Here is a 26,263-nt window from a genome sequence, read left to right as displayed (position 1 = left end):
CCAACATGGCATTTACACTTAATTACAGCAGAGTAAGAATAAAGAGAAGATTTCATTTCTTAACAAATATAACTTCTTTTGTTGAGATATAAAATTAAAATCCCATGTTTTGTCAAGTTCTTTTATTTTAAAAGTCTTGAACAGTTTTGTTAGGCTTATATCTTCTTTCCAACTATTTCTAAAGCTGAAAGGTTGTTGGCAAAGTGTGATAACCTGCTTGGATCTTCTTATTATATATCTTCATTGATTTATAACTCAAGTAGATCTCAATCAAGCTATAGGAGATTGTTTTAGCTCACGTACGCGTTTTTCTCAACTTAAATACCATGTAAATTTCTTTATCATGGTACCGTGTAAATTTCTTTATCATGATCACCGTGTAATTAAGATAGCATTTTGATCATTTTTTTTAATATATATTTAAGTTGCTGTATAATATATATATATTGTATTCATTTTAGAAAAACAATGAGGTATATTAGAATTAAAAGAAACAGGGAACTGTAATTGGTATTAAAATAAATTATAGGAGAATGAAATTGAGCATTCGTTTATTCTGATTTTTCTCAACAAAGTTACTTGAAAGTCTTGTGCGAAAAGCCCTTAAATGGATATTGATAAAAAAGAAGTTGGAAGTCTTTGATTCAGTTTGATGAAGAAAACAGGTCCAAGACTAATCGAAATAATCACAATTTATATTGTGTAGTCTCACCAATTTTTAAATTTACGATATTTGTAAGGTTGAAGGTTTTGCTTTCATAACTAATTAAATTTTGAAAGAAAATTCAATTTTGTATGTTTACGCTGTATACTTTCCAGTTACATTATTTTTATTTTAGCCCTTAAAAGGTGAAGAGGTTGGTGCTTCATGTAATAAGTAGACTCTATTGGTGGGAAAATAATTAACAAGCAAATAATCATATTAATTATATCTCAATAGTACTTCACAATAGAAGGAGAAAAACCAAAAAATTAAAACCTAGACTAGTATTGCAAGTTATTCAAAAAGAAAAATTAAAATCACAGCATGAGAAGCAGAGTCGTACAACATTAATATACATTAAAAACCTCACTACATAAAAAGAAATTGAACTAACTTTTAGGAACAATACCAGACTCAGAATCTTTGACCACTGAAGACGCATTTCCCTCCACCATTTTATTCTCATATTCCTTGGCACTATCATAAGAAGCATGTAATCCAAATAAGAAATAGTACACCAACATAACCCCAGTCCACAAAGCAAACCTCACATACGAGGCTTTATCTATAGACCCAAGAAGGAAGATATTAATGGCTATTGAACCAGAAGGCAACCAAGGCACCAAAGGGACACCCCAGATTTTGGGGGTCCGGGCTTGTGGGACAAAAGTCCAAAGCACCCAAGTACCCAAAAACCACAAAGGTCCAGAAATCACATACCCAACCCAACCCTCGCTGTTGGCCCAATAAACAGATGTAGCTGCTGAAGAGCCGAGAATAACCACTAAGCAGAGAATGAGCTTGCTTCTGTTGACTTTATTCGTGACCCCACTAACGTAGTACCGCCGTATGATGAGGGACGTGGACACAAGCATAAAAATGAAGAGCGTTGAGATTGAGAGGAGGCTGGCGAGAATCTCTAACTTGGAGAATAGGGCTACTGCGGCTGTGGCAACCTGCATGGTCACAGTGGCATTGATAGGAGTCCCAGTTCGCTTGTTCACTTTAGCTAGCCATGGAGGGATCATATGACTCCGAGCTATGTGTGTTACATAACGAGCCTGGCTCACTGCTCCGACCAACAACACACTCGTCATGCCCTTCAAGGCCCCAGCAGCTACTAGATACTTTGCCCAGTCCATTCCAACAGCCTCAAACGCCACAGAAAAGGGTGCATCCTTGTCTATCTGTTTGTATGGCTGCATTAGGCACAGTGTTGAGGATAACAAACAGTACAACACAGTCGTGATCACCATTGACCCGACTAGCCCGATGGGGATGTCTCGACCGGGGTTTTTGGTCTCCTCAGCCATGGTTGCCACGGAGTCGAACCCGAGATAGGCGAAGAAGATCACCGCCGAGGCTTTGAAGATGCCACGGGGGCCAAAGGGTACAAATGGCGTGTAGTTAGCTGTGTTGGAGTTGGTGAGGCCAGCGATGATGATGAATACAATCACCACAATGTGGACGATCGAAGCGACGTAGTTTAGGCGAGATGAGCCCTTGGTGCTAAGCGCTGCGATGACACATATGATGGCGAGGACGACGACGGCGATGGGGTCGAGGTGGCTGTAGTCCTCGGGGAGGCTGTCGACTTTGATGCGGAAGTCATTGGCGTTGTGGTTGCATAGAGTGGCGAAGTAGGAGGTCCATGATCGAGCCACTGCGGCTGCACCGATAATGTATTCCAGAATGATGTTGCCGGCTGCTATGAATGCCACGAAGTCCCCGAGTTCCACTCTTAGATAGGCAAAAGAACCACCTGATCAAGTTTGAATAGTTATATAAATTTAGATAAGTATATTTATAAGAATAAGTTGGTATCTGCTTAACATTTATATATATACAAACTGTTTGGAATAAGAATAATGATATAGTGTATTCCAATCAAATTTATTTCTGTTCTATATAAAAACAGTGCAACGTCAGTCAATCGGTGTAATATATTATGATAACATATCATTATTCTTGGAATACATAGTTATGTAAATGTTCATTGTACTGCATGAATGGCAATACATACAATTGGAAATTGAACTTTTTCTTTCTCTATTTAAATGTTTTATCAAATTGTAAAAATATACTTTATTGTGCCATTTTTTGAATATACATTAAAAACATTTCTAATTAAAGTGATGATATTCTACATTGCATACAAAATTTAAATTCCCATAAGAATAAACTCAATATTATATATATATACTTGTAATCTAGTGATATACATATATTAAGCATATTGTCTCTATATAATAATTATATATTTTATTATGTAACATTAAAATTTAAAATATAATAAAATAATTATCTAAATGTTTGCTACAATGATTTACCTTTTTCAGAGCTTTTACAAATATTTAAAAACATATACGATCGAGCATGTAATAGTTAGTCAATATAGCCATTTCCTCAAAATATTTTTAACAATATCTCTATTAAATTATATTTTTATAAAATTAATAATTAGTAGTAAATACCATTACGTGAATAAAAGTTTACTACTCTTAGATCATGCAAAATGTCAATTTTGTGATAAATTTAGTAAGAATTAATATTATATTTGACTTAATATTTGTAATTGTGCTCCAATGTACAATATGCAAATTAACACAAAAAAAATTAATAATTTATTTAATATTTATTGAGAATATACAAAAAATAAATATTTTTTTTTATTTTTTATCATCCAAATTATGCACTCAAAGAAAATTTGCCATTAAAAAAATAAATAAAATGATATATGGTTGATTATTAATTGTCAACTACTAAATTATAGTAATTCGTGACAATATGGTAAATAAAAAAAATAATATTTATTGATGTGCCAAATTTAACTTATATTATATTTTGTATTAAATTTGACACAACTTTTAACATGTGTCAAATTTGACACATTTTCTGAAATAGCATTGAATTCATATTTTTTTGTAAGATGTGCTAAATATAACATTGCACAAATTTTTTTACAAATCCATTAGAGAAGCTCTTATATATTAATGTTGAACATAATAAAAGATAGTAAAAGATTTGGGAACAACTAGCTAGCTAGCACATGCCTTAGTATAATTGAATATAAATAAAAAACACAATAACGCTAGAAATATATATATATATATATTATACACATAATTTATATATGTATATTGATTAGATATCCTTTTTATTTTTTTTTTAAAAGAAGAACAGGATCACATTATTTTTATGGGTTTGAAAATATAGCACATCTGTGTACTTGTTATATTTTTCATTATATATATATATATATATATATGCACTTCAATATTGTATACTAAATTTTACACTCTTTATATTACTAGTGAGTTTCACTTTAATTTAATATATTTATTAGGTATACGCGCCTTTATTTTCCTTTCCACACGTTTCTAAATAATTCCATCATAAATTTATTTTTACACACATTCTAAAAAATATTAGTGCAAAATTATCCATTTGTTAATAATTTTATTTTTATGTTTTTTGCCTCTTTTATTATTTAAAAAAAATTAAAGCATTTTTGGCACTCTCTATTATAATTAATGATTTTTTTAAGAATGAAAAATTTAATTACAATTTTTAATTTATTTTGTAACCCAAAATAATAACAAATAGAAACATACATAGTATATAAGAATTAAATTTTGTAATTGTAAAATGTAAAAAATCTTACAAATGATAAACGAACTAGTATATAAGATTTAAGAGGGATACATATATATTAGATATTTTGGAAATGTGCTAAAAATATAAATTTTTTAATATTTAATTTTGATATTTTTGTTAATTTATAAAAATTATATATGATTAAAAAAATACAACGTGCTAATCAACACAAAGAAAAAAATTATCATATAGTATTATTTGAGTAAAACATTATTATTAATAATAGTCTCTCTAGTACTAAAATGCGTGGCCAATTAATATAGGCCATTAATGACTTTGTGGTCACACAAGACAAATACATTAATTAAGGAAGCACGGACTTATATCAAGTCTTCTTCACTGAAGACCTCAGCATAGACAAAAAGGACCACTTCACACCAAATTTGAATTCAAATGTTACGTATAATATAGTGTAGTGGTCGATTAAAAGAGTAATTCATGAAAATGACATTTTTGTTTTAAGTTATTTTGTACTATTATCTAATTTTGATAATTTGTTATGAAATTGTATTCGTTCAAAATTTTCATTAGCTATCTGAATTTTTCGACTGACTATCTAGAGTATCAGATGTCATTTTATAAAAAATTATCAAAATTAAATTAGAATTCAAAATATTTAAAAAAATAAATAAATCATCTTGTCAAGATACTCCGATTAAAATGATATAGAATAGTCTATACTTATAATAGGATTTGACTATGACTTTAATGATGAACATTTTCATGATTATTTTTTGGAATAAAATAAAATACATGTTTCTAGCATATGGAAAAATTTAAGAGTATATATTAGTAGTTTTCCATAAAAAAAATAAAAAAAAAGACTAGGTGGCTAGAGGGTGATCCGATTCATCAATTTCTATCTTTCGCAATAAGTCCAATTCTTGACTTGATTAATTTCTTTTGTATAAAAATATACACATATATTAAGGACATATATAATACGGTATAAAACCTCTTTCTTATGTACATCATGACTAATAATCAATCTCGAAAGGAGACCGTATTCTCAATTATTAGTTAATTGGTGTGACAACTTTAAAGATGGGTTTAGCCGATCATTACATATTTTGTCATCAACTTGAATTTGATTCGAGGTTAATATTTATCTAAGTTTAGTCAGTACTGACTATATTTTGTGGCACATATAATTTTAAAGTGAATATGCAATAAAAAAATCCGCAACAAAGAAAATTCTAGTCTGAGTTTTTCATTTACATAGTTTTAGATGTATGTGAGTTTCTGCTATTTTTTTTTTTACATAATTTATATTATATATATATATATAACTTTTAAGTCTTGTTCTAAAATATCAAGTTGTTTTTAAAAGAGTTCTCCCAATTAATTAAGTCCGTTTTTTTTGGTTGAGTTTTGAATTTGCTAAATGATATTTGAGACAACGTTATTAGAATTTGTCATTAACGTGATTTATGCACTACTAGTTTTATAAAGTGTAACAATTGTGTCATTTGTCAAATTATATTATTATAGATCTTGCTACTAATTTTTTAATGTGAAAATTATAGGGGAATCTACAAAAATGCACTAAAAGTTAAAAAAAATTTGAAAAATACGGTGCATTACAAAAATACGGAATTTTTGGATAAAAACACGGAATGGCAAAATTGTAAATACGGAGTGGCAAAATCATAAATAAAAGCTGTAAAATACAATTTTTTGTGAACAACGTTTACAAACTAGTAAATATATGTTACAAACTTGTAAATATCTGTTACGTGTTTGTAGATTTTTTTTTGTAGATAAAACTTTCAAACAAATTTGTAACTAAATTTTTTATTTTTGTAACAATAGTTTACAAATCTAGTTTTATAACTAAGAAATATATTTTTGTAACTTACATTTACGACAATATTTTATAGTTAAGAAATCATAACCAAAATATACATAAAAATATTATATTTTTTTCCATATTGTTACAATATTGTACCAAATAATTATAGGAACCTTCATATTTATGTTATACAACTTAAAAATATAAATTTAAGATATTCATTATTTATAAAACACTTTAATGAATATATATAATGGTGAAATACAATATTATTTTTAAACAAATTTTACATTTTGTAACAACGATTTACGAAACTAATTTCACAATCAAAAAATTTATTTTTGTAACTAACATTTACATAAATATTTATAAAATTTATTTAACATGATTGTTACAATAATTTATAAAATTAACTTGTGAATTTAGTACATGTTTGTAAAAAAATTTATAAGTAACAAATATTAGAAAAAATATATAACTACTAGTATAGAAATAGATTATATTTATTAAAAATATTATAATTTATGCCAGCATAAATATTTATTTAATATTAATAATACATTCATTTTAATAAATAAAAATATAAAAATTGAAAAGAAAATGATTGAATATTATTATATCACATCAACATAATTAAATTACATCAATTAATGATGTTACTTTTTTTATGAGTAAAAGACAAAATAAAATTTTATCATACTGACATAAAAAAAGTTATTCATTACTCATTAGAGACCAAATTGATATATTAATGAATTGTATTCTTGTTTTATTTCCTTTTACTAATCTCCGTATAATTTTTTGAAAGCACCGTATATATGTAATTATTTGTATTCACCGTATATTTCAAACTTTTTTTAAACATACAGTGCTTTATGTAATTAATCCAAAATTATATTCTATATGGGTTTTTCAATAAATTTTTCAAAAATATGTTTTTTTTTTTACAAGTATTATTTTATAACTTTTTAAAATTTGTATTCCTTTTTATGGGATTTTTTCCCTATATTTTTGTAAAAAAATCATCATTATGCCATATTTTTGTAAAAAATCATTATTATGCTATATTTTTTTTCTCATAATCTGATTTTTTTTAATTAAATTTGTCCCTACAAACTAAAAAAAAAAGTTTAATTACTATATATTTTGCATATTAATAGCTAAAAAGTCATATTTATGAAAAAAAAATCTCTTTTTTAATTGTCGTTATACATAAATTACCATATTAATTCACTTGATAGAAATCATTTCTCCTAAAGAATTCATTATTTAACTATTTATAATAAAATGTGGCCCTGAGTTTAACATTACATCATAATAATAATAATAATAATAATAATAATAATATATATAATATATATACAGATTAGAATAGGATATAATTATAATTAATTTACGTGTACGTACCCGCAGCTGGAATCTCAACGGCAAATTCAGTATAACAAAAAACAGAAAGCAAAGCGGAGAGACCCGAAACGACGTAGGATAAGACGATGGCGGGGCCGGCAGATTCCTTGGCTTCGACTCCGGTGAGAACGAATATTCCGGCGCCGATCACCGCTCCCATCCCCAACCACATCAGGTCCCACCAATTCAGTGTCTTCTTCATCTCGTTCTCGCTCCGACTCTTCATCTTCACCAGCTCCGTTTCGTCCATGGATCGGGTCACCACCCGATCCTTTAACCGATTCGGAGTCTCTTTCAGCGCTTTTACGTAATTGCCCCAGCTCTTGAACGACTCCTCGGGGAGAAAATCGTCTTTTGAGCACGAACATCCTCTTCTCCTCTTCGCACCTTCATTATTTACAGCGTCGTCGACCCTCATTCTCACTGAGAATATTTTGAATCGCTCGACCTCTGTTTGTTTCCTGAGAAAATTTGAGGATGAAAGGAAGAGAAAATGCGGTTGTGAGTATTCATACAACACTAACCACAAGAATGAAGGCTTGAAATAGCTACTGGATTTTAAAGCAAAAACACATGTGAGAATCTATTAAAAAATTCCAAAACTATCACAATCGATATAATTAATTCAAACAAGAAGCCTGACATCGATAATTGGATAATAATAATAATTTAGATTTAAATTGGAGCACAGAATTCAAGATGATGTATTTAAATGATAAAAAAAAGATTTATTTTTTCTCCCGAAGCTTGATAATAATAGTGGTAATAGGAGACTTTTTTTGTTTGGTTTTGAAAAGTCTTATAGACTCCAGTAGCAGGGGACTAAGGAGTAAGGAAAAGTTTAGCCCTTCATTGATTTTCTTTATCTAGTACTGTATGTGGGACTTGATGTTGTTCTAATCCAGTTGGATTTTCAAATTGACTACCAAACCTAGTTCAATTCAATTACTCCTCTCATTCATATGACAGTTTTTTTTATTTGACATTTAGTTGTGACATTTACATCATATTTTATTGGAACTGATAAATTGAGACATGGGAGTGCATCTATTGTTATATTATTTTAGATAATATAATATAAGAATAAATAATGTGATAAATGTGAATTTTAACACAAATGTGATTTGTTCCACTTTGTAACATATTTTTTTAGAGCTATAAGATTGGATATATGTGTGTCCAAGTGTGACATATATTGGAGTTACAAAATCAGCAACAAATTTGTAACTTCAAAATATTATCCAATAATGTGTGGATTGAAGCAGTCAACAAAACGCTCAAGGATACATTAAAGAAAACGCTAGAAAAAGCTAAGGGGGCATGGCCAGAACAATTGCCTGAAGTACTCTGGTCGTACAAAACTTCACACCGAATAGCAATGGGTCATACTCCATTCTCTTTGGCTTATGGATATGAAGCCATGTTACCTATTGAGTTAGACCCACCTTCGCATCGCAGAATAACGTACGATCAAGATTCGAATAGCCAGCTATTGATGGAATCCCTGGACTCAATCGATGAGAAATGTGAACAAGCCCAACTCCGAGTAGTTGCGTACTAGCAGAAGGTCGCCCGGTATTGCAACTCTAAAGTGCGAGAAAGAAAGTTCAATGTTGGTGATCTTGTACTCCGAAGAGTTTTTCTAAACACCTGCGACCAAGCTGTTGGAGTTCTCGGACCTAATTGGGAAGGGCCATTCCAGATTTATGAAGTCCTTCACCCAGGTACCTATAAACTTGCACGCTTAAACGGAGATCTCATTCCTCGCTATTGGAATGGAGAACACCTGCGTAAGTATTACCAATAAACAATTCTTCTTAAAGAATTGGCTTGTATTAATTTTACTTTTTACAAGTTTTGAAAAAGGGTTGGTCATTTTATGTGACTGATCGCTTATAAGTGTAAGATCTCATTGATCACTCGTACAGACATGTTTCATCCATTTATTACGAGAAATATAAGGGACTGTGCACAGCCAGTCATTTCTTGCCAATTATTGTATTTATTTTAAGTATTTGCTCATTATGTGTGTTGTTTTGCTATATTATAATTCCAATTATATTGCTACGAGCAATAATGTTCGATCAGGTTCTGGTCAAGGCAAGTGACCAAGGACCTAAAGCTCCTCGATCACTTGGGGGGCATATAAGGTACAAGTAAGCAAAGCATATCGTTAAAAGGTATGTAAACACATGAGCAAAATAAGTGAAAGCATGCTAGGGTACTTAGAGTATTTTTCAAATTTTATATTTTGATAAATCAATCCAAAGTACTATGCTAAGTTTGATCATGCGAACATATATTATAATAAAATAAAAAAAAGTGTTATAATATAAAAAACGAATTACTTTACACCGCGAGCACTATTGCTTGGATGTAATTGTCTGATTAAAAGGAAAATAGTTGCCCATGCAGCAATAAAAAATTAATGTCTTTACATTACGACCCGTAGGTCAGGTACTTGGAATATTAAAAGAAGGAGACTAAGGGGCCGGAGGATCTTGAGGGGGGCCCTGATCGATGACATCTGCGGTTTCATTATCTGCCTCGTCCATGCCAGTTGCCAAGGAGATTTCGGGTGAAGCAGGTACTCGTGCCCTCTCCTCCTCTGCCAGTCGAGCAGCGCAGCGGGCTAGCTCGGCTTGCCTTGCACGTTCGGGAAGGTAGTTAAAGTTCGCTCCTTGGTTGTGTTTCCAGAAGTCATAAAAACACATACTTGTGGCGTTTTTGTATATGTGACATGCATGGTTATTATTGATGCATGTTGGATTATTAAATGTGGCATGCATGATTATTGTTGAGGCATGTCAAGTGGTTAAATATGATGCATATGATGCATGAGAAACATGTAATTAGGACACGCTTTGTATACTGAGTATGATATTGTTCAGAGCTTGAGCCTCTGTGTTTATGCATGATTCTAATTGTGCTAGTATTTGTTGAGTAAGCATGCTAAATGCCCTTTATTTGGATATTTGACATATGATATATGTTTGGTGGCACTGCTTACTTGTATATGTACTGACTAGTCAGGTATACTGACCTAAGAGTCAGAAATGGCATAGCGTCATGAATGCAGAGCCAAATGAAGATTAGATCTAATTGATATCAGCATTGAATGACTCTAAGGCATTAACGCTGGACCGACCCTAAGGTCGATGAATCTTATAAGCGCTTGTCTAGTCTAACACTAATTACTCAGAGCCAGGGCCTAAGGCCTAGGTGACTGCTTGTAACATGGCTAGGGAACAGAGTTCCATAGTTATGACTCTAGAGTCAGGAGGAAGGTTATGTTGATGACTAATCATCATGCACCTATCCTGTTTAAGCTAGTGAAATGATCACTTATTTATATTGGGAACAGAACCCACTTTAGTGACTTGTACCACTGTCACTTTTTAATTCAGGGCTATCAGCCTGGTATGGTTATCGGAACCACCAGTGTTAAATCACTTATCTGATTGAGATCGACTTGATAGTCATCCACTCAGGAGGGCAGGATTTCTTATCCTGGATATCCATCATTACATGGATTTATTGCCTGCTTGACTAGGGCTATATCTGCTAGGTGTGTGCCTTATGATTTCATGAGCATATTGAGTTTTCTTGCTGGGCTTTGGCTCACGGGTGCTATGTGGTGCAGGTAAAGGCAAAAGAAAGCTGGACCATCCCTAAGTTGGAGAGCTTAGGTGACGATGTGTACATATGCAGCTGCTCGACCACCACGAGGTTTGAAGAGGAACTAGGGTTTAGCCCTGTTTTGCCGCTTAGATCGGCCTGTTTTAAATATTTTATTGTAGTAGACTCTGGAATTATATTTTGAGATCCCAATGTATATATTAAACATTCTAATGAAACGTTATATCTTAACCAAAATTTTTAATCCCTAAACCGCTAATCATACTTAGTTACACGTTTATGGCCAAATGACTCGATTAGCAAGTTTAGCACTGTTTACATGGCACACTGTAACGGTCCCTAGAGTTGGGGCGTTACACCGGGCTAGGCACAACCTCCAGCTTTGAGATTAACGGAGGAAAGGGGAGTCTAAAGCTATGACCTCCTGGATCCTAGGGGGTTCAGGTCCTTCCTCGGGGGTAGACTCATCTACGTATTGCCTAAAACCAGGGGCGTACATGCCCTGGAGCAGGGAAGGCTAGGACCTATGATTTGTCCCATACTCCTAAAAAATGGTGGATCTAAAATGTAAAGTGTTTTCTACTATGATGGTGACTTTGGGATAGCTATGATCATATCATACCACCAAATGATCCACGCACTAAAGGAGGGTTATGTTGAGGTTCAAGTTAGTAGGGTAACGGCTAACGAGATGGTTAGGGTTAAATCAAATTAGCCTAAAACTGGCAGCAACCCAATCTAACTCTCTGAAAGGGTATGGGTTACCTTGGCTGGAGGGGTTGGCTACTGCGCCAGACGTGGTTCTCTCAAGATCGGGCCCCTTATTATATTGTTAGGAGCGCACCTTTTACACACAAGCGATGCCACTTTTTCTTCCTCCTCAGCGTCCTCGTCAGCTGGCAAGGCCTCTTGAGAAGGGGGGAGCTCGGGGATGACTGGAAGAGGACCTCGGGTCCTTAGAGCTAATGTTTGGCCTTACTGATCAGTTTGCAAGCCACCATGATGGCGTCGTTCATGATCTGACGATAGTCATTCTCCCTGGGAGGAAGACTATATAGGGTCTCGTACTGGCCCTCGAGGGTCACATATCGCTCTGTTCTCACGAAAATAGTTGCACAAAGAGCGAAGTCTGTCAGAATATTTTTTAAAAATTAGAATAAAATAAAATATTTTATATATAATGCACAAGTGATAAAAGTTCACGTGCTGAATTCACAAAGATAGAAGACTTACGAGGACGATTGAAGTAGCGATGGTCATAGTTCTTGAACCGATTTGACATAAAGACTAAATCTTTATAGTCATTTGGGTGGTTGGGAAGGTCGATGACAAAGGTGGAGTTCGGGAAACGAGTGAGGTAGTAAAATTCTTCACCTCGCCCTTTTTGGTTGGGACTATTCTTAAGTTAGAAGAAGTACATGATGTCTGCTAGAGTGGGGACCTTCCACTCATGCCTCAGAAACAAATATTTTAACCCCGCCAAAAGCATGTATGAGTTTGGGGGGAGCTGGAAAGGAGCCAGTTTGACGTAATTCAGGAAGTCTACGAAATATTGGTCCAGTGGAAGGAAGGCACCGACCTTCAGGTCCTCAACACTCCATGCCCCGTAGTCATCTTGGAGAGGGGCGCACCTCCGTTCTCCCTCAAGCGCAGGTCGTGCAACAAGACCGTTAGCTCCCATCTCAATTATGGGACTTAGCAGGATCTTGTTCACTATCCCCTGAGTCGTTATTCGAGAGACTATATGCTCGGCCTCGAAGAATGCATTGGGGTCGACTACAATCTCCCTCTCCACCACAGGACCAAAGTGAGGGATGGGAGAATCAGAGACGATCTGCTTGCCTTTATTTTATTTTTTGAGCACAGGAGCTCGAGACATTCTGCTTTGCGGGTGCCATGATTCAGATCGCCTGACGACAAAGCAGCCTATCAGTAGGCGACCCAAGATGGTTTCTAGCTACGGTTGTAGAGGTACGGAAGATCAAAGATTTAATTGGATTACTTTTGAGATTTGAAAGTTTATACGAACTAAGCTTTGCCCTAGCCTCAATGCGTGGTCCCACATGAGTTCCTAGGCCACGAGCCTCAGTTTCTTAAAATTCTCAAATACTTCGGGATTCGTGTGTTAGATTCGTCAGGCCCACTACTTTCCTTTTAAAAGCAGTTTAATGCCAAACTGCCTAAGGAATCGTAACCTATAAGCTACCTAGGATTTAACCTAAAACCCATTTAGCTTTTACACCCCAAACAGGTATACAGACCGATTCACCATTATAATTTTCTCAGAAAATTCCAGAAAATATGCCCAGTTTTGAGAATACCTTACTTCTAAATGAATTTTATTTCATTCATCTAGTCTAAACCAAATCCTATTTCCCATTTACACTCAGACGTAACCTAGACAGTATTAAGCAAAGAGCATTTTTTCGAAGTAAAAAAAAAAGCACTCATTGGAAAATAAAGAATTGAAACATTCAAACCAGGTGAAGAAATACTTACAGATTATATGCTCGTTTAAGGAAGGTGTTGATACGTCCAAAAGAAAGGTCTTTGAAAGCTTTTGAAAGTATGAAAGCTGATGGAGAGTTTTTGGGAGATTTTTGAAAATGAATTTTTTTGAATGCAAAGGTGATGAAGTTTCAGGACTGATCATCCTAATTATATGTAATCTGCAGAAACTAATCCAGGCCATTCGATTGGATTAGTTTGAGATCCGAAGGCCAAGATTAAATGAACCATACGACAGAAAAAAGTTGACAGGACAGTTGTTTCAGTCCTCAATACTCGAACGAACGCCAATTGCAGGAAGCCACATGTCCAATACTTGAGTAGTGGGCAGACACGATATTTTATGACAGAAGTCTAAAATCCTTGCTGTACATGTCAGAAAGAGACGACATCAAGCACGAGCAGGAGCTTGGGGGGAAAATGTTGTACCCTAAAATTAGCACGAGTTCAATTACTCATCTTGGGCACAGTTGACAAATGAATGTATGGAAAATTAGCCAAGTAGAATATCTGGTTAATAATGGTATGGACAACTCGAGTTTGGGGGTTCGACAACACGATACATCCAACTTTGGGCTCCCTGAGCTTATGACGAGCTAGGGTTCAGATAGTCATTAAACACAAGCTCGGGTGAGACATTCAGCTCGTGAGAACGTGGATAGAATGCATACTAAAGGATCCCAAGAGATTCAGAGATTATTTAGATGCTCATTAATGCCCAGGGTGTATCACCTGTCTATCATTTATTATCCGAGATAGCAGGAGTATATTTATTCTGTTATTAAATTATATCCCAGTTTAAATGGGAATAATATGTATTAATTATATACCTTATTTATTCATGCGGTTTATTTACGCGGTTACCTAAACCTGTCCATGGAATTCCCCTATAAATACTAGGAATATTGGGCAGGAAAAATGGGGCCATATTTTTGTATTACCAAAATTCTGCAGAAATTGAGAGAGAAAAGTAATAATATTGACTCGTGGACTAGGTGGATTTCAACCACTGAACCACGTAAAATTTGTGCGTGTTTGAGAGAGTGTTTACTATTTCATTACAGTTTATAATCCAACACTAATCTACCTATTTAATTTCTTAATACATTGTTGGCAAAAAACTGCGTCAACATATTTAAAGTAGCAAAACCGTAAGGTAACAAAAGAAAAAAAGTTTCAAATGAGGATGAAACACATCTTTGGCATCTTATACTTGGTCAAATAGGTCTAGATATGATAAACCGATTAATAAAAGATGGAGAACTAAGAGTTGGAACTCTTTCAGTTTGTGATTCTTGGCTAGAAGGGAAAATGACCAAACCTCATTTCTCAGCGAAAAGCAATAGAGCCAAAGAACCTTTGGAGCTTGTCTGTGGTCCAATCAATGTACAAGGAAGAGGTGGGTATGAGTACTTCGTCACTTTTATTGACGATTACTCAAGATATGGTCATACTTGCTTAATGCTTAGGTAATCTGAAACCTTTGGTAAGTTTCAAGAATTCAAAGGTGTGGAAAAAAGCAGTTAGGTAAGACTCTTAATACACTTCAATCTGATTGAGGTGGAGCATATGTGGATTTATAATTCAAAGATTTCCTGTAGAGCATGGTATTCTATCCCAACTCATAGCACCCGGAACGCCACAAAAAATGGTGTTTTTGAAAGAAGAAACAGAACCTTATTGGACATGGTTGGGTCTATGTTAAGATACTCTTCACTTCCTCTCTCATTCTTGGGATATGCACTTTAAACAACGACTTACATTTTGAATGTAGTCCCATCTAAGACCATTAGAAAAATGACACTAGAACTGTGGAGTGGAAACATACCTAGTTTGCACCATTTTCGCATTTAGGGCTGTCCCGCTCATGTTCTTAGACCTAAATCAGGGAAACTTGATTCAAGGTCTGAAGTGTTCATTTTGTTGGCTACGCTCCAAAGACAAGAGACGATTATTTCTATAGTCCCAAGGATTAAAAGGTATTTGTCTCCACAATTGCGACCTTCATTGAACATGATTATATAAATAAATATAAATTTATGAGAAAGGTAGTATTGGAGGAACTCACAGCTGATAAGATCCCATCACAATCATCTTCAACATTAAATGATAAATGACAAACCGAGGAAACCATGATTCCTGAAAGAGAAACCCTGGTGCAACGCCGTAGTGGAAGGATTGTGAGATAAAGAGTTTGCTACAAACATGAGGCACATGTCCTTGTTTTTGATATAGACAAGGACTATCCACTAACCTTTAAAGAGGAAATTGATGATCCTAAAAAGGATAAATGACAAGAAGCCATGAAGCAAGAAATGGAATCGATGTATTCCATTTCATTCTAGGAACTTGTGGATTCACCTGAAGATGTCAGGCCCATAGGGTGTAAGTGGATATAGAAGAAGAAAAGATGTGTAGATAGGAAAGTAGAGACTTTCAAAGCGAGGCTAGTGGCCAAAGGTTACACGCAAAGAGAAGGTATTGATTATGAAGAAACATTTTCTCCTGTGGTCAAGCTCAAATCCATTCGCATCCTCTTATCCATAGCGACTGCCAATGATTATGCGATAGGGCAAATGGACGTCAAGTATACACCTTTTCTGAATAGATATCTTGATTAAAGTATCTATATGGTACAACCAGAAGGGTTCATAAAGAATGGGGAAGATCAAAAGATGTGCATGTTGTTGAAATCCATTTATGGATTAAAGCAAGCATCTAGATCTTGGAATATCACTTTTGATGAAATAATTAAAACATATGGCTTCAAAAAGAATGTCGATGAAGCATGTGTGTATAAATACATCAAAGGAAAATTGGTGGATTTCTTAGTACTTTACGTTGATGAAAATTTTCTCATTAGGAACAATGTAGAGACATTGTCAAACATGAAGAAGTGGTTAGCCAAAAATTTATAAATGAAAGATTTGGGCGAGGTGAGCTATGTTCTTGGAATCCAATTCCTAAGGGATGTGAAGAACAAGATCTTGGTGCTTTCTTAGACTAATTATATAGATAAGAAGCATGAAAGATTCTTTATGGAGAATTCCAAGAAAGGTCAGTTACTGACTAGACATGGAATTTCTCTCTCCAAGGAACAATGTCCTAAGACACCTTAGGAGGAAGAGGATATGACAAAGTATCCCCATGCTTCAATGCTTGGGAGTCTAATGTATGTTATGGTGTGTACTAGGCCTGACATATGTTATGTAGTCGGGATTGCAAGTCGTTATCAATAAAATCGTGGTTTGGAACAATGGATTGCAGTAGAGCACATTCTCAAGTATCTTAGGAGAACAAGAGATTATATGATTGTATATGCGGGGGGGGGGGGGGGGGGGGGTGAGCTGAACCTCATTGGGTACACTAATTCTGATTTCCAATCAGACAAAGATAGTCAAAAGTCGACATCTAGGTCAGTGTTCACTCTTGGTGGAGGAACTGTTTGTAAGGAGCAAGTTTCCTAATACGCAGTGGAATAGTGATGGGTGGGCCCAGTGTACAACAAAAATTTTGTAACATATTTAAACTACCTTAAATATGCAGATCCATTAATATACATACATTAATCATAAATAAGAAAAGAATAAAGAACATACCTCTTATCAAGTGTCCTTGCTATCTTTTCGTAAAATAAACGATCTTCCTATCCAAGTTGCTCCCAGGTACTCACACCAAGATCTTCCACAACGTTCTCTACACCTCAGAAGTGTGTGGACACTTAGAGAATAAATGATATTCAATTTGATGTACTCAACATATGAGATCAAGAGAATAGGCCTGTGATTGGTTCTGTATCTTTTTCAAAGAGAGGTAGAAAAGTATCATTATTTTTCTTAGAGTGAATAATTCAGTATATTTTATTTTCTGATAAGTCTAACTCAAATAGAAAACATTTAAATTTAAAAAATAAATATGTAACCAATTTATAATTTATCTTTTAATTAATTAAATATCTTATTAATGAAAATATCAAAAAATTAACTTTTGAATTTTCCATTGATTAATTAATTAACTAAATAAAAGGGAAAAATATGTCCCTGGTTTTTCATGTAGTTCACGCCACACACAGTCCAAGGACTGTGTGTGTCGTGTAGCTCCCTATAAATTAGGGATATGAGATTTTTCTACAATTATTTATTTAAACTACCTTATTAGATAAAATCCAGTAGCCTGATAGTTAATTCAATTTTGAATCTACTATCTTTTTAACTATTTATCACATATAATTAATTATTTGAGTAAATATCAATCTTTTAAATTCAAATCCAATTTGAACTTATCAGATTATTATCTCCCACTCAAATAAAGATATTTAATTAATTCTACTAATTAATTAAAACCAATTTTAATCAAATACTAATTTCAAAAATTGAATAATAATTAATTATTAATTAATTTTGATAATTACAACTAATTAAATAGTCACTATTATCACATAATTACATATTTGGCCCGAAAAATAAATTTTTTCTTAAATATGTCTTTTAATAACTTTTCATATATCTCTAATTTTTCAAATTATTTAAAAAATTTATTTTAACATAACTATATATAATCAACCTAACTATAATGTTAATAATTTTTAAAATATATATATAATATACATAATTTTCAAATTAAAAAATAAGAAAAATAAAAAAACCATAAACATATACTTGACTCAAATCTATAGGCAATGTTATATGTAAAATTTAAATTAAAATTATTTTCTACATTGTCAACAAAGTTATTTTCTTAGAAACACTCAAAATCTCCAAATAATCACAACAAATAAAGAAAAATATCACTAAATGTCATTTTAAAAATGATTTATACTTATAATTTTTAGAACTTACCTCAAATGTGTGCTTGAAATAGAAATTTTGAATCAAAATCTCAAATTCCCACACCTCCTATATTGTCCAAGAAAATACTAAAAAATCTAATGAAAAAACTCGTAATCATAAAAAACTAACACAAAATCGCATGTAAATATCATCTTAATACAAAACCTATAATTGTTTTCAAGAAACTTTACCTCAAAACTTGAAAATGGAGAGATTTTCATAGGTTTTGAACCCTAAAAATTGCTAGAATTCTACCTCAATTCGCCTTTGCCCACCTCGGTGTATCGTGCCTCTGGAAGAGAAGAAGTTGAGGGTAATAGCCAGGGAGGACTTCCAACGTCTCCCATTGAGAGATGTGGCAATTGTCTCATGACATGGGAGACGTGCCACGTGTCCTACATCTCCCAATGGAAGACGTTGGATGTTCCTACTCGACATGTGTTTAGACCCCAAATTTTCAACGTTTTCCTGCACTTTTAATGTCTTGAAATTTTAGTAATTAATAAAAATTTCAATGTCTCCCAATATAAGACATTTAAAATCCCTTCTAATTTTTGTAGTGTACACAAATCTATCCAACAAAAACAATTTTGACATGTTGCCGTTGAAAATTCATAACAATTCAAAGAAAAATAAGAAAATATAAAACTTATTCAATTTGAAAATAGATTCAGATGCCTTTGTTTTAAGCTATTATATGCCTTATTTTCAAATATGTTTCTGTACAAAAAAAAAAATCTCATAATTAGGTTAAATAATAATTCTCGTTACAAACTGTCAACTTTGTTTTATGAAATTATAAAAATCACAGAAAATTGAAATTTCAACGTTTTTCAGTAATTCCAAATCCTATAAAACTCTTATAATGTCTATTTTATTCATACAAAATATCACGGTCTAATTCAAGTTATAAAATTCAACAATTAATAAAATGTACAGATAGTGAAGTAAACAAATTCTCACCAAGTTAAATAGGTGTAGAAATTCATATAAAAACATAAACTTAATAGATCTTGGCAACTAATGTCTTTTTAAAAAGAGACGAGTTTATTTTATTATATTCCATATCCCAAAAGTACTAATTATATTATAAATTCATATACACATCATATAACATTCAATTATGAAACCCTAGATTTCTCTAATTAAGCACATAATAACCACAAAGGAATTGGATTTGAATCTCCACGCAGACTTCTTTGATTCTTAGAGATTATCTCTTGTAGAAGAAGAGTCTAGATCTCTTTTTTTGTTCTCAAACTGTACAAGAATGAGATTACTTTAAGAGATCTAGGTTCGTTCAATAAGTTTAAATAAGTTAAATTAGGAATATATAAAAGCAATAGCTAGGATTAGAATTAGGGTAACTAAATGGATGGATAAGATTAGACTTTGGTTTTAAAATAAGCTTTTGGGCTTAATTATTCAGATAATTTATTGGATTAAAGACATAATTCCCGTAATAACACATTTGAGGCCCAACAACATGCATTAGTAAAATTATGGGAAAATTACATTCCCTACGGTAATTGAAAAAAAAATTGATTTATACGGTAATGTAAATTAATTATTAAAATACGGTGATTACTATATCTTCCCTAGACTAAAATGCCATCATAACAAGACTAAGGTTATGGTATAACCTCATTTGACAACAACAAAAAAATCTGCTGACACACATTCATTAGTCTAACTAATCCATTGACTTGGGTCGGAAGAATTATCTTCTCTCAGCCCAGGAGAGATTGGGGTTTTCTCTAATATCAACTATTTTTTACTTTTTTATTTTATTGTCTTAGTATCTTAAATAAAATTTCTAATTAAATATGTCATTTTTGACTTTTTTTTTTCTCCATTAATATTACTTTTTATATTTAATTTGTTTACAGTCCTATTTTTTATTTAAATTGATATAAATGTTCTTTCAATTTTATTATATATATATTCATAAATTTTTGTAACATATATTAATAGTAGTAGGAGAGATAGTGATAAAAAATATTATATTGTTTTGAAAATCATAGCTAGTCAAATCTCAACACTCAATGTTAAATTAAAATCTTAATCTAGTCAAAATTTAAGCTTTGTTGTAAAAATATATTTTAAAGTTAAAAAAATAATTTTGTAAATTTTTGTAATAATCATGTTAAATAAATTTATAAATATTTATGTAAATGTTAGTTATAAAAATAAATTTTTTGATTGTGATATTAGTTTTGCAAACTGTTGTTACAAAAATGTAAAACTTATATATAAAATTATTGTAATTCACTACTCTCTAACTGTATTTATATATATATATAATAAAATGTTTTATAAATAATGAATATCTTAAATTTATATTTTTAAGTTGTATAATATAAATTTGATGTGAACTGTAATTTTTTGGTACAATATTGTAACATATAGAAAATTATAATATTTTTATGTAAATTTTGGTTACGATTTCTTAACTATAAATTATTTTCGTAAATGTTAGTTACAAAAATATATTTCCTATTTATGAAACTAGATTTGTAAACTATTGTTACAAAAATAAAAAATTAGTTGCAATTTTGTTCGTAAGTTTTATGTACAAAATAATTCTAAAACTAATTTTTGTAAATATTATTTACAAACACGTAAAAGATATTTATAATTTTGTAACAGATATTTACAAGTTTGTAAACGTTGATCACAAACATTATATTTTACTGCTTTTATTTAAGATTTAAAAGTCACTCCGTATTTACACTTTTGCCACACCGTGTTTTTATCCAAAAATTTCGTATTTTTGTAATATACCGTATTTTTCATATATTTTTTAACTTTTAGTACATCTTTGTAGATTTCCCTAAAATTATTATAACTTTTGACTCACATCTCAGAATGAACTAATTTTAAGTGCATTAGAAAGATAACAAAAGAATCTTCAATAATATAATATGTGAAATAATTTTTCAAATTCTAAAGTTATCATTCTCAAATTTTCCACGAAAAATAATATTGTGTACAACTAACATATATTACGACATATCTTATAATTTCTATACTTCAAAATTTATAGAATAATATATGATTTCGAGTAATATATGTTGGGAAAATTTATACATGATTTTAATTATTTTTATATAAATATTATATTAAACAAATTAATATAAGACAACCTAGAACATGTTTTTATAATTGAATTTAAACAGAGATAATGATAAGAATACTTACATTATATGTAGTAGAATGTCTTAGTCATTTCTTCAGTTTCTCTAACCCTTGAATCCTTTCTGTTGTTGGGTTTCATCAAGAAACTAAACCGATCTTCAAATTTCTTCACAGCCTTCCAAAGTATCCTTAGAATCACCTAGACTAGAGTGAGAAATTGTCAACTCATGAGATAGATACAAAGAGAAGAAGAGAAGAGAATATTGAGGCTTAGAAAAAGACTTTTGCTAGAGAGTCTAAAACCCTAAAGCAGCAAGAATAAATCTTCTGATCATCTATCAGATAGTCTAATCATGTGTTTTCAACTCTCACTTAGCATTCGTTTTATAGGCTCAATTAGGTCATTTATTTTAATTAAAAAATAAATAAAATAATAGATAATATCAGCCATTAGGTCGAAATTCTCATGGGCTTTAGGACAGTGAAATTTCTCATTTAATTATAAGCCCGTTGGACTTAAAATCTAGGCCTACATTATTTTCAATTGATTAATCAATTAAATAATTATTTAAATTCTTTATAAAATTAATTATTTATAATTTGAACCTTGATTTAAACTTATTTATTAATTTAGCACAAATTTGTCTTAATTAATAAATCTGTCCTAAAATCTCCTTTCTTCTCTAGATTGCATAACTCTGTGAAATTATCCAAAATTGACATTGTCAACTTGGATAATTCTAATTGATAATTAAATCAATTAATTGAGACTATATAGATGATTTTATTCAGGGTACAGTGGGGACCATGGGCCTATGAAATCAAGCTCTAATAAAGTATCATAAATTTATTAACTTATTAATTTCTTGTGACTCCACTAAAGACTCAGAATTGCACTCTTGAATTCATAGACCGCTCTATAAGAAATATAGACACATTATTAATTATCCATTATTATAACCATAATTATCACTCAATCCTCTATAGACGGTCTACAATGAGATGGGACTAAGATACTATTTTACCCCTCATTATATTTTATCCTTAAAACACTTAGTTCCATGTAAATGATATTTCTGTAAACTAATATTAATTACTTAAACGAGATCTCTATCATTTAGCACCTTGAACCAAACTAAAAGGAAACTATTGTTTTACTTCTTCTTCAGAAGCTATAGATGTTCATATTTATGATTAACACTCTCACTCAATTATATTACCGAGTTCCCAAGATGTAAGTATGGGCTAGTTCGTAGGGTAAGCTGGTAACGAACAAGTCAAAGAACTCAAATAATACAACCAGTTAGAATACTAACAACTCAGAATTGAGATTGAATTGACCTATGGTCAAATATATGATATGATTAGAATAGATAATAACGGTATGTTTACTTATCCTATCTACTGTCAATATCGATCTAGTCCTATGTAACAAATACATCCGATCATATCTACTTTGTTAATGTCCTGGAAAGAACATAACACTACAATGTGTAAGTAGATCATATTATAGATTGGCAAGTCAGTGTAAAACTTGTGCACTGACTAATCTTAAGACTAACTTATTTTGAACATATAATCATATTTATATTCCACTGTGATTACGACACCCTAAATATGATTAACTATAAGCTCCAGATTTAACATAAATATATTAAACAAACACTCATGAAAATACAACATGTGAGCAAACTAATTGACCAAGTCAAAAATGATTTCTATTCTGTTATTGATAATAAAATGAGACTACAAATGTAATGACCCGACTATTTCTAAGACCTCGGACCATTAAAAAACTACTGGACATAACTACTATTTTGGAACGCATACATAAGGAATTACATAACTTTATTTAAAAATCCAAAATATTGTGCCAAATACAAATTATGGTATGAAATATAAAATGTGATATGATATGGGATCCCATTGTTATAAAACATAAAACATAAACTTTAAATTAATTGTTTAAATGCTAAGTGCAAAAATACATAAAAACATAATTTAAAAGACTTTAAACAACATCATCCTCGATCTTCCAACAGTCCATTCATCCTCAACACACATGCCAAGCTGCCACAAATCTTTCCCGCCTTCCATGTTCATTTTCCTGCATCATTCTAAAAAGAAAGGAATGAGCCTAATGCCCAGCAAAGAAAATCTACTAACATCATATATCATAAATCATAAACATAAGACTATATCATATACATATACTATAAAACATATGCTACAATATTAATGGCCATTAACTCATTAACATGGTATGTGATAAAACCATCTAGGTCATCTGTCTACTAATCGAGGTAGGTGAGATCACAACTATAGTATATGATAACCCATCTAGGTCCTCTGTCTACTAATCGAGGTAGGGTAAATCATAACTCTAAACCATTAAAATGATAAAAATTCTTGGGGCTTGCTATCTAAGCAATCCATATACCCAAGCGACTACAACATAACTTCTTGGGGCTTGTTATCTAAGCAAGTCATATGCCCAAGCGACTACAAAACATATTCATACATATACATATCATAGCATAAAACACATCATAACATAAACATATAAACACATATAATCTAACCTATTTTCCTTAACAAAAACCGAGATATTTGGGAACAAGAATGGGGTGTGGAACATTCCTAAAACCAACAGTAAGAATCGTGAGTTTCTAAAGAAAGGAGCTGAAAAGAGAACTAAACCATCCAAGTAGAAACTTACCGAAAACCTTAAGTTTCAAGAAACTTAAACACCTAAGCGAGAATCATAAAGAAGAGTTAGGATTTGAAAGAAAATTAAAGAAAATTAAAGAAAACTAAAGAACCATGAAGAACTGAACTTAAGGATATGAATACCTTGGATGAACTATGACTTGATCTACACCCTCGATATAGAAATAACACTATATCTTACTTCCCAATTATTTAGAAAAGCTTAGATTGGAAAAGCTTTTATCCCAAATCTTAGCAGCTTGGAGGCTCTAAAGAATGCTTGAAGAATGAAGGAAGTGGCTGAGTACTAGGTCCTATTTATAGAGTTCAAGGAGTAAAACTAACCCCTTTTAATTTGAATAAATAAATGAATATAAAATTAAAAAATTTGACATTTTGTTCAGCAGATGCCTAGAACTCGGTCAAAATCGTTCAAAGCCAGGTCCAAGTGGTTAAGGCTATTTTTAAAATTAAATCCTCAAGTTTCAAAAATTCACTCCCAGGGGCGATATATTGCCTACCCTGGGCAAAATATCACCTAGACCTATATCCCGAGCCTCGTTTGTTCGTTCGTGCGAAGTTGACGTGTTTTCCGTATCTCCCGTAGGCGATATATCGGCATACATTTATATATCACCACATATTTGCACTTTTTCAGCATATTTTGAATTGATTAAACAGCTTTGACTGAGTCAAAACGTGATCTTAACAGCTGCTGGAAGGTTCTAGAGCTTTTAGATCTTTCTTTTATTTAATCTATTCATAAAAAAATACTTAATTCCTTAATAAACATGATTATGAAAAGTGTCACACTCTTATTAATTTTATCTAAACCTTAGGTTATAATAAATAATATTTCTAGGACCAGCAATATTAATCAAACCTTATGTTATAATTAATATTTCTATACTATAGGTTAAACTTATAAAATCCATAACTGTTGCTATGAGTTTCCAACTAAGTCCCAGCTTGAACCAAAATCCACAGAAACTAACATACTACAAACTAATACTAGCTACTACTATCTAGCTAAGTAAAATTTCGAGACATTTCAATTCTCCCCTACTAAAAATAATTTCGTCCCCATAATTTACTTTCCAAACAATTCTGGATACCGTGCTAAGATGTCTTCCTCCAACTCCCACGTTGCCTCACGTTCTAAACTATTACTCCATAGGACCTTGACTATCAGAATACTCTTAGATCATAATTCCTTCATCCCTCTATCTAGGATGCTAACCGGTTGTTCCTCGTAACTCAAGTCTTTCTGGAGTGCTATCATATTGTACTTGAGGACGTGAGATGGGTCTGACACATATCTACACAGCATCGAGATGTGAAATCATTGTGTGTAGCACCCTGGTTACCCCAGAATAGTTACGGTGAACGGTGAACCAGAAATTTGACCCGCTACCCGAGTCCTTTGGTTAAAAACGTGTTCTAAGTGTTATTAACAGGCTAAGGTGAAAAAAAACCAATAAAAAGGAAATGATATATTTTATTAAGTATATAAAACTGTTCATGAGCTCATCAAAACATTGACAAGTTGTTTGTAATACAAAATGGTCACTACTGTTTCAAATTTACAAACCCGCCGACCTAGGCGGAAAAAATTAGGGTAAACCCCCTAGTTCCTCTGAGAACTCCTTGGTCGTGGTGGTCAAGCGGCTGCATATGTACACATCACCACCTAAGCTCTCCACTCAAGGCTGGGTGAGCTTTTCTTTCCCTTTACCTGCACCACATAGCACCCATGAGCCAAAGCCCAGCAAGAAAACACAGTATTGCATATAAACATTATCAAATGATTATCATTATAATCACACAGAGCTTATAGCTCTTAAACAGATGAGTAAATATCACTTGAGGTTCTAGAAAACC

General features: G+C 32.1%; 1 protein-coding gene across 1 annotated transcript; it reads right to left on the bottom strand.

The window, feature by feature from the left end:
- Positions 1–902: 902 nt before the first annotated feature.
- LOC133801182 (cationic amino acid transporter 1-like) lies at positions 903–8,349 on the bottom strand. The gene is made up of 2 exons (XM_062239347.1): positions 7,560–8,349; positions 903–2,465 (listed from the first exon to the last, which is right to left on the bottom strand). The coding sequence occupies exons 1-2, from the start codon at positions 7,975–7,977 to the stop codon at positions 1,093–1,095; spliced, it is 1,791 nt and encodes a 596-aa protein (XP_062095331.1). The 5' UTR covers positions 7,978–8,349; the 3' UTR covers positions 903–1,092.
- Between the last annotated feature and the right edge of the window lie 17,914 nt (positions 8,350–26,263).

Source organism: Humulus lupulus, chromosome 9, assembly GCF_963169125.1.
Source record: "Humulus lupulus chromosome 9, drHumLupu1.1, whole genome shotgun sequence".
In the NCBI taxonomy this organism is placed as follows: domain Eukaryota; kingdom Viridiplantae; phylum Streptophyta; class Magnoliopsida; order Rosales; family Cannabaceae; genus Humulus; species Humulus lupulus.
This window is presented reverse-complemented; position numbering and strand designations above follow the sequence as displayed.

What these genes read in the sequence shown, in the direction of transcription:
- LOC133801182 (XM_062239347.1), bottom strand. Translation starts at nt 7,977, where the DNA reads ATGAGGGTCGACGACGCTGTAAATAATGAAGGTGCGAAGAGGAGAAGA. An exon ending in CGTTGAGATTCCAGCTGCGG is followed by an intron (nt 2,466 to 7,559) that starts GTACGTACACGT and finishes AAACTTGATCAG; the next exon opens with GTGGTTCTTTTGCCTATCTA.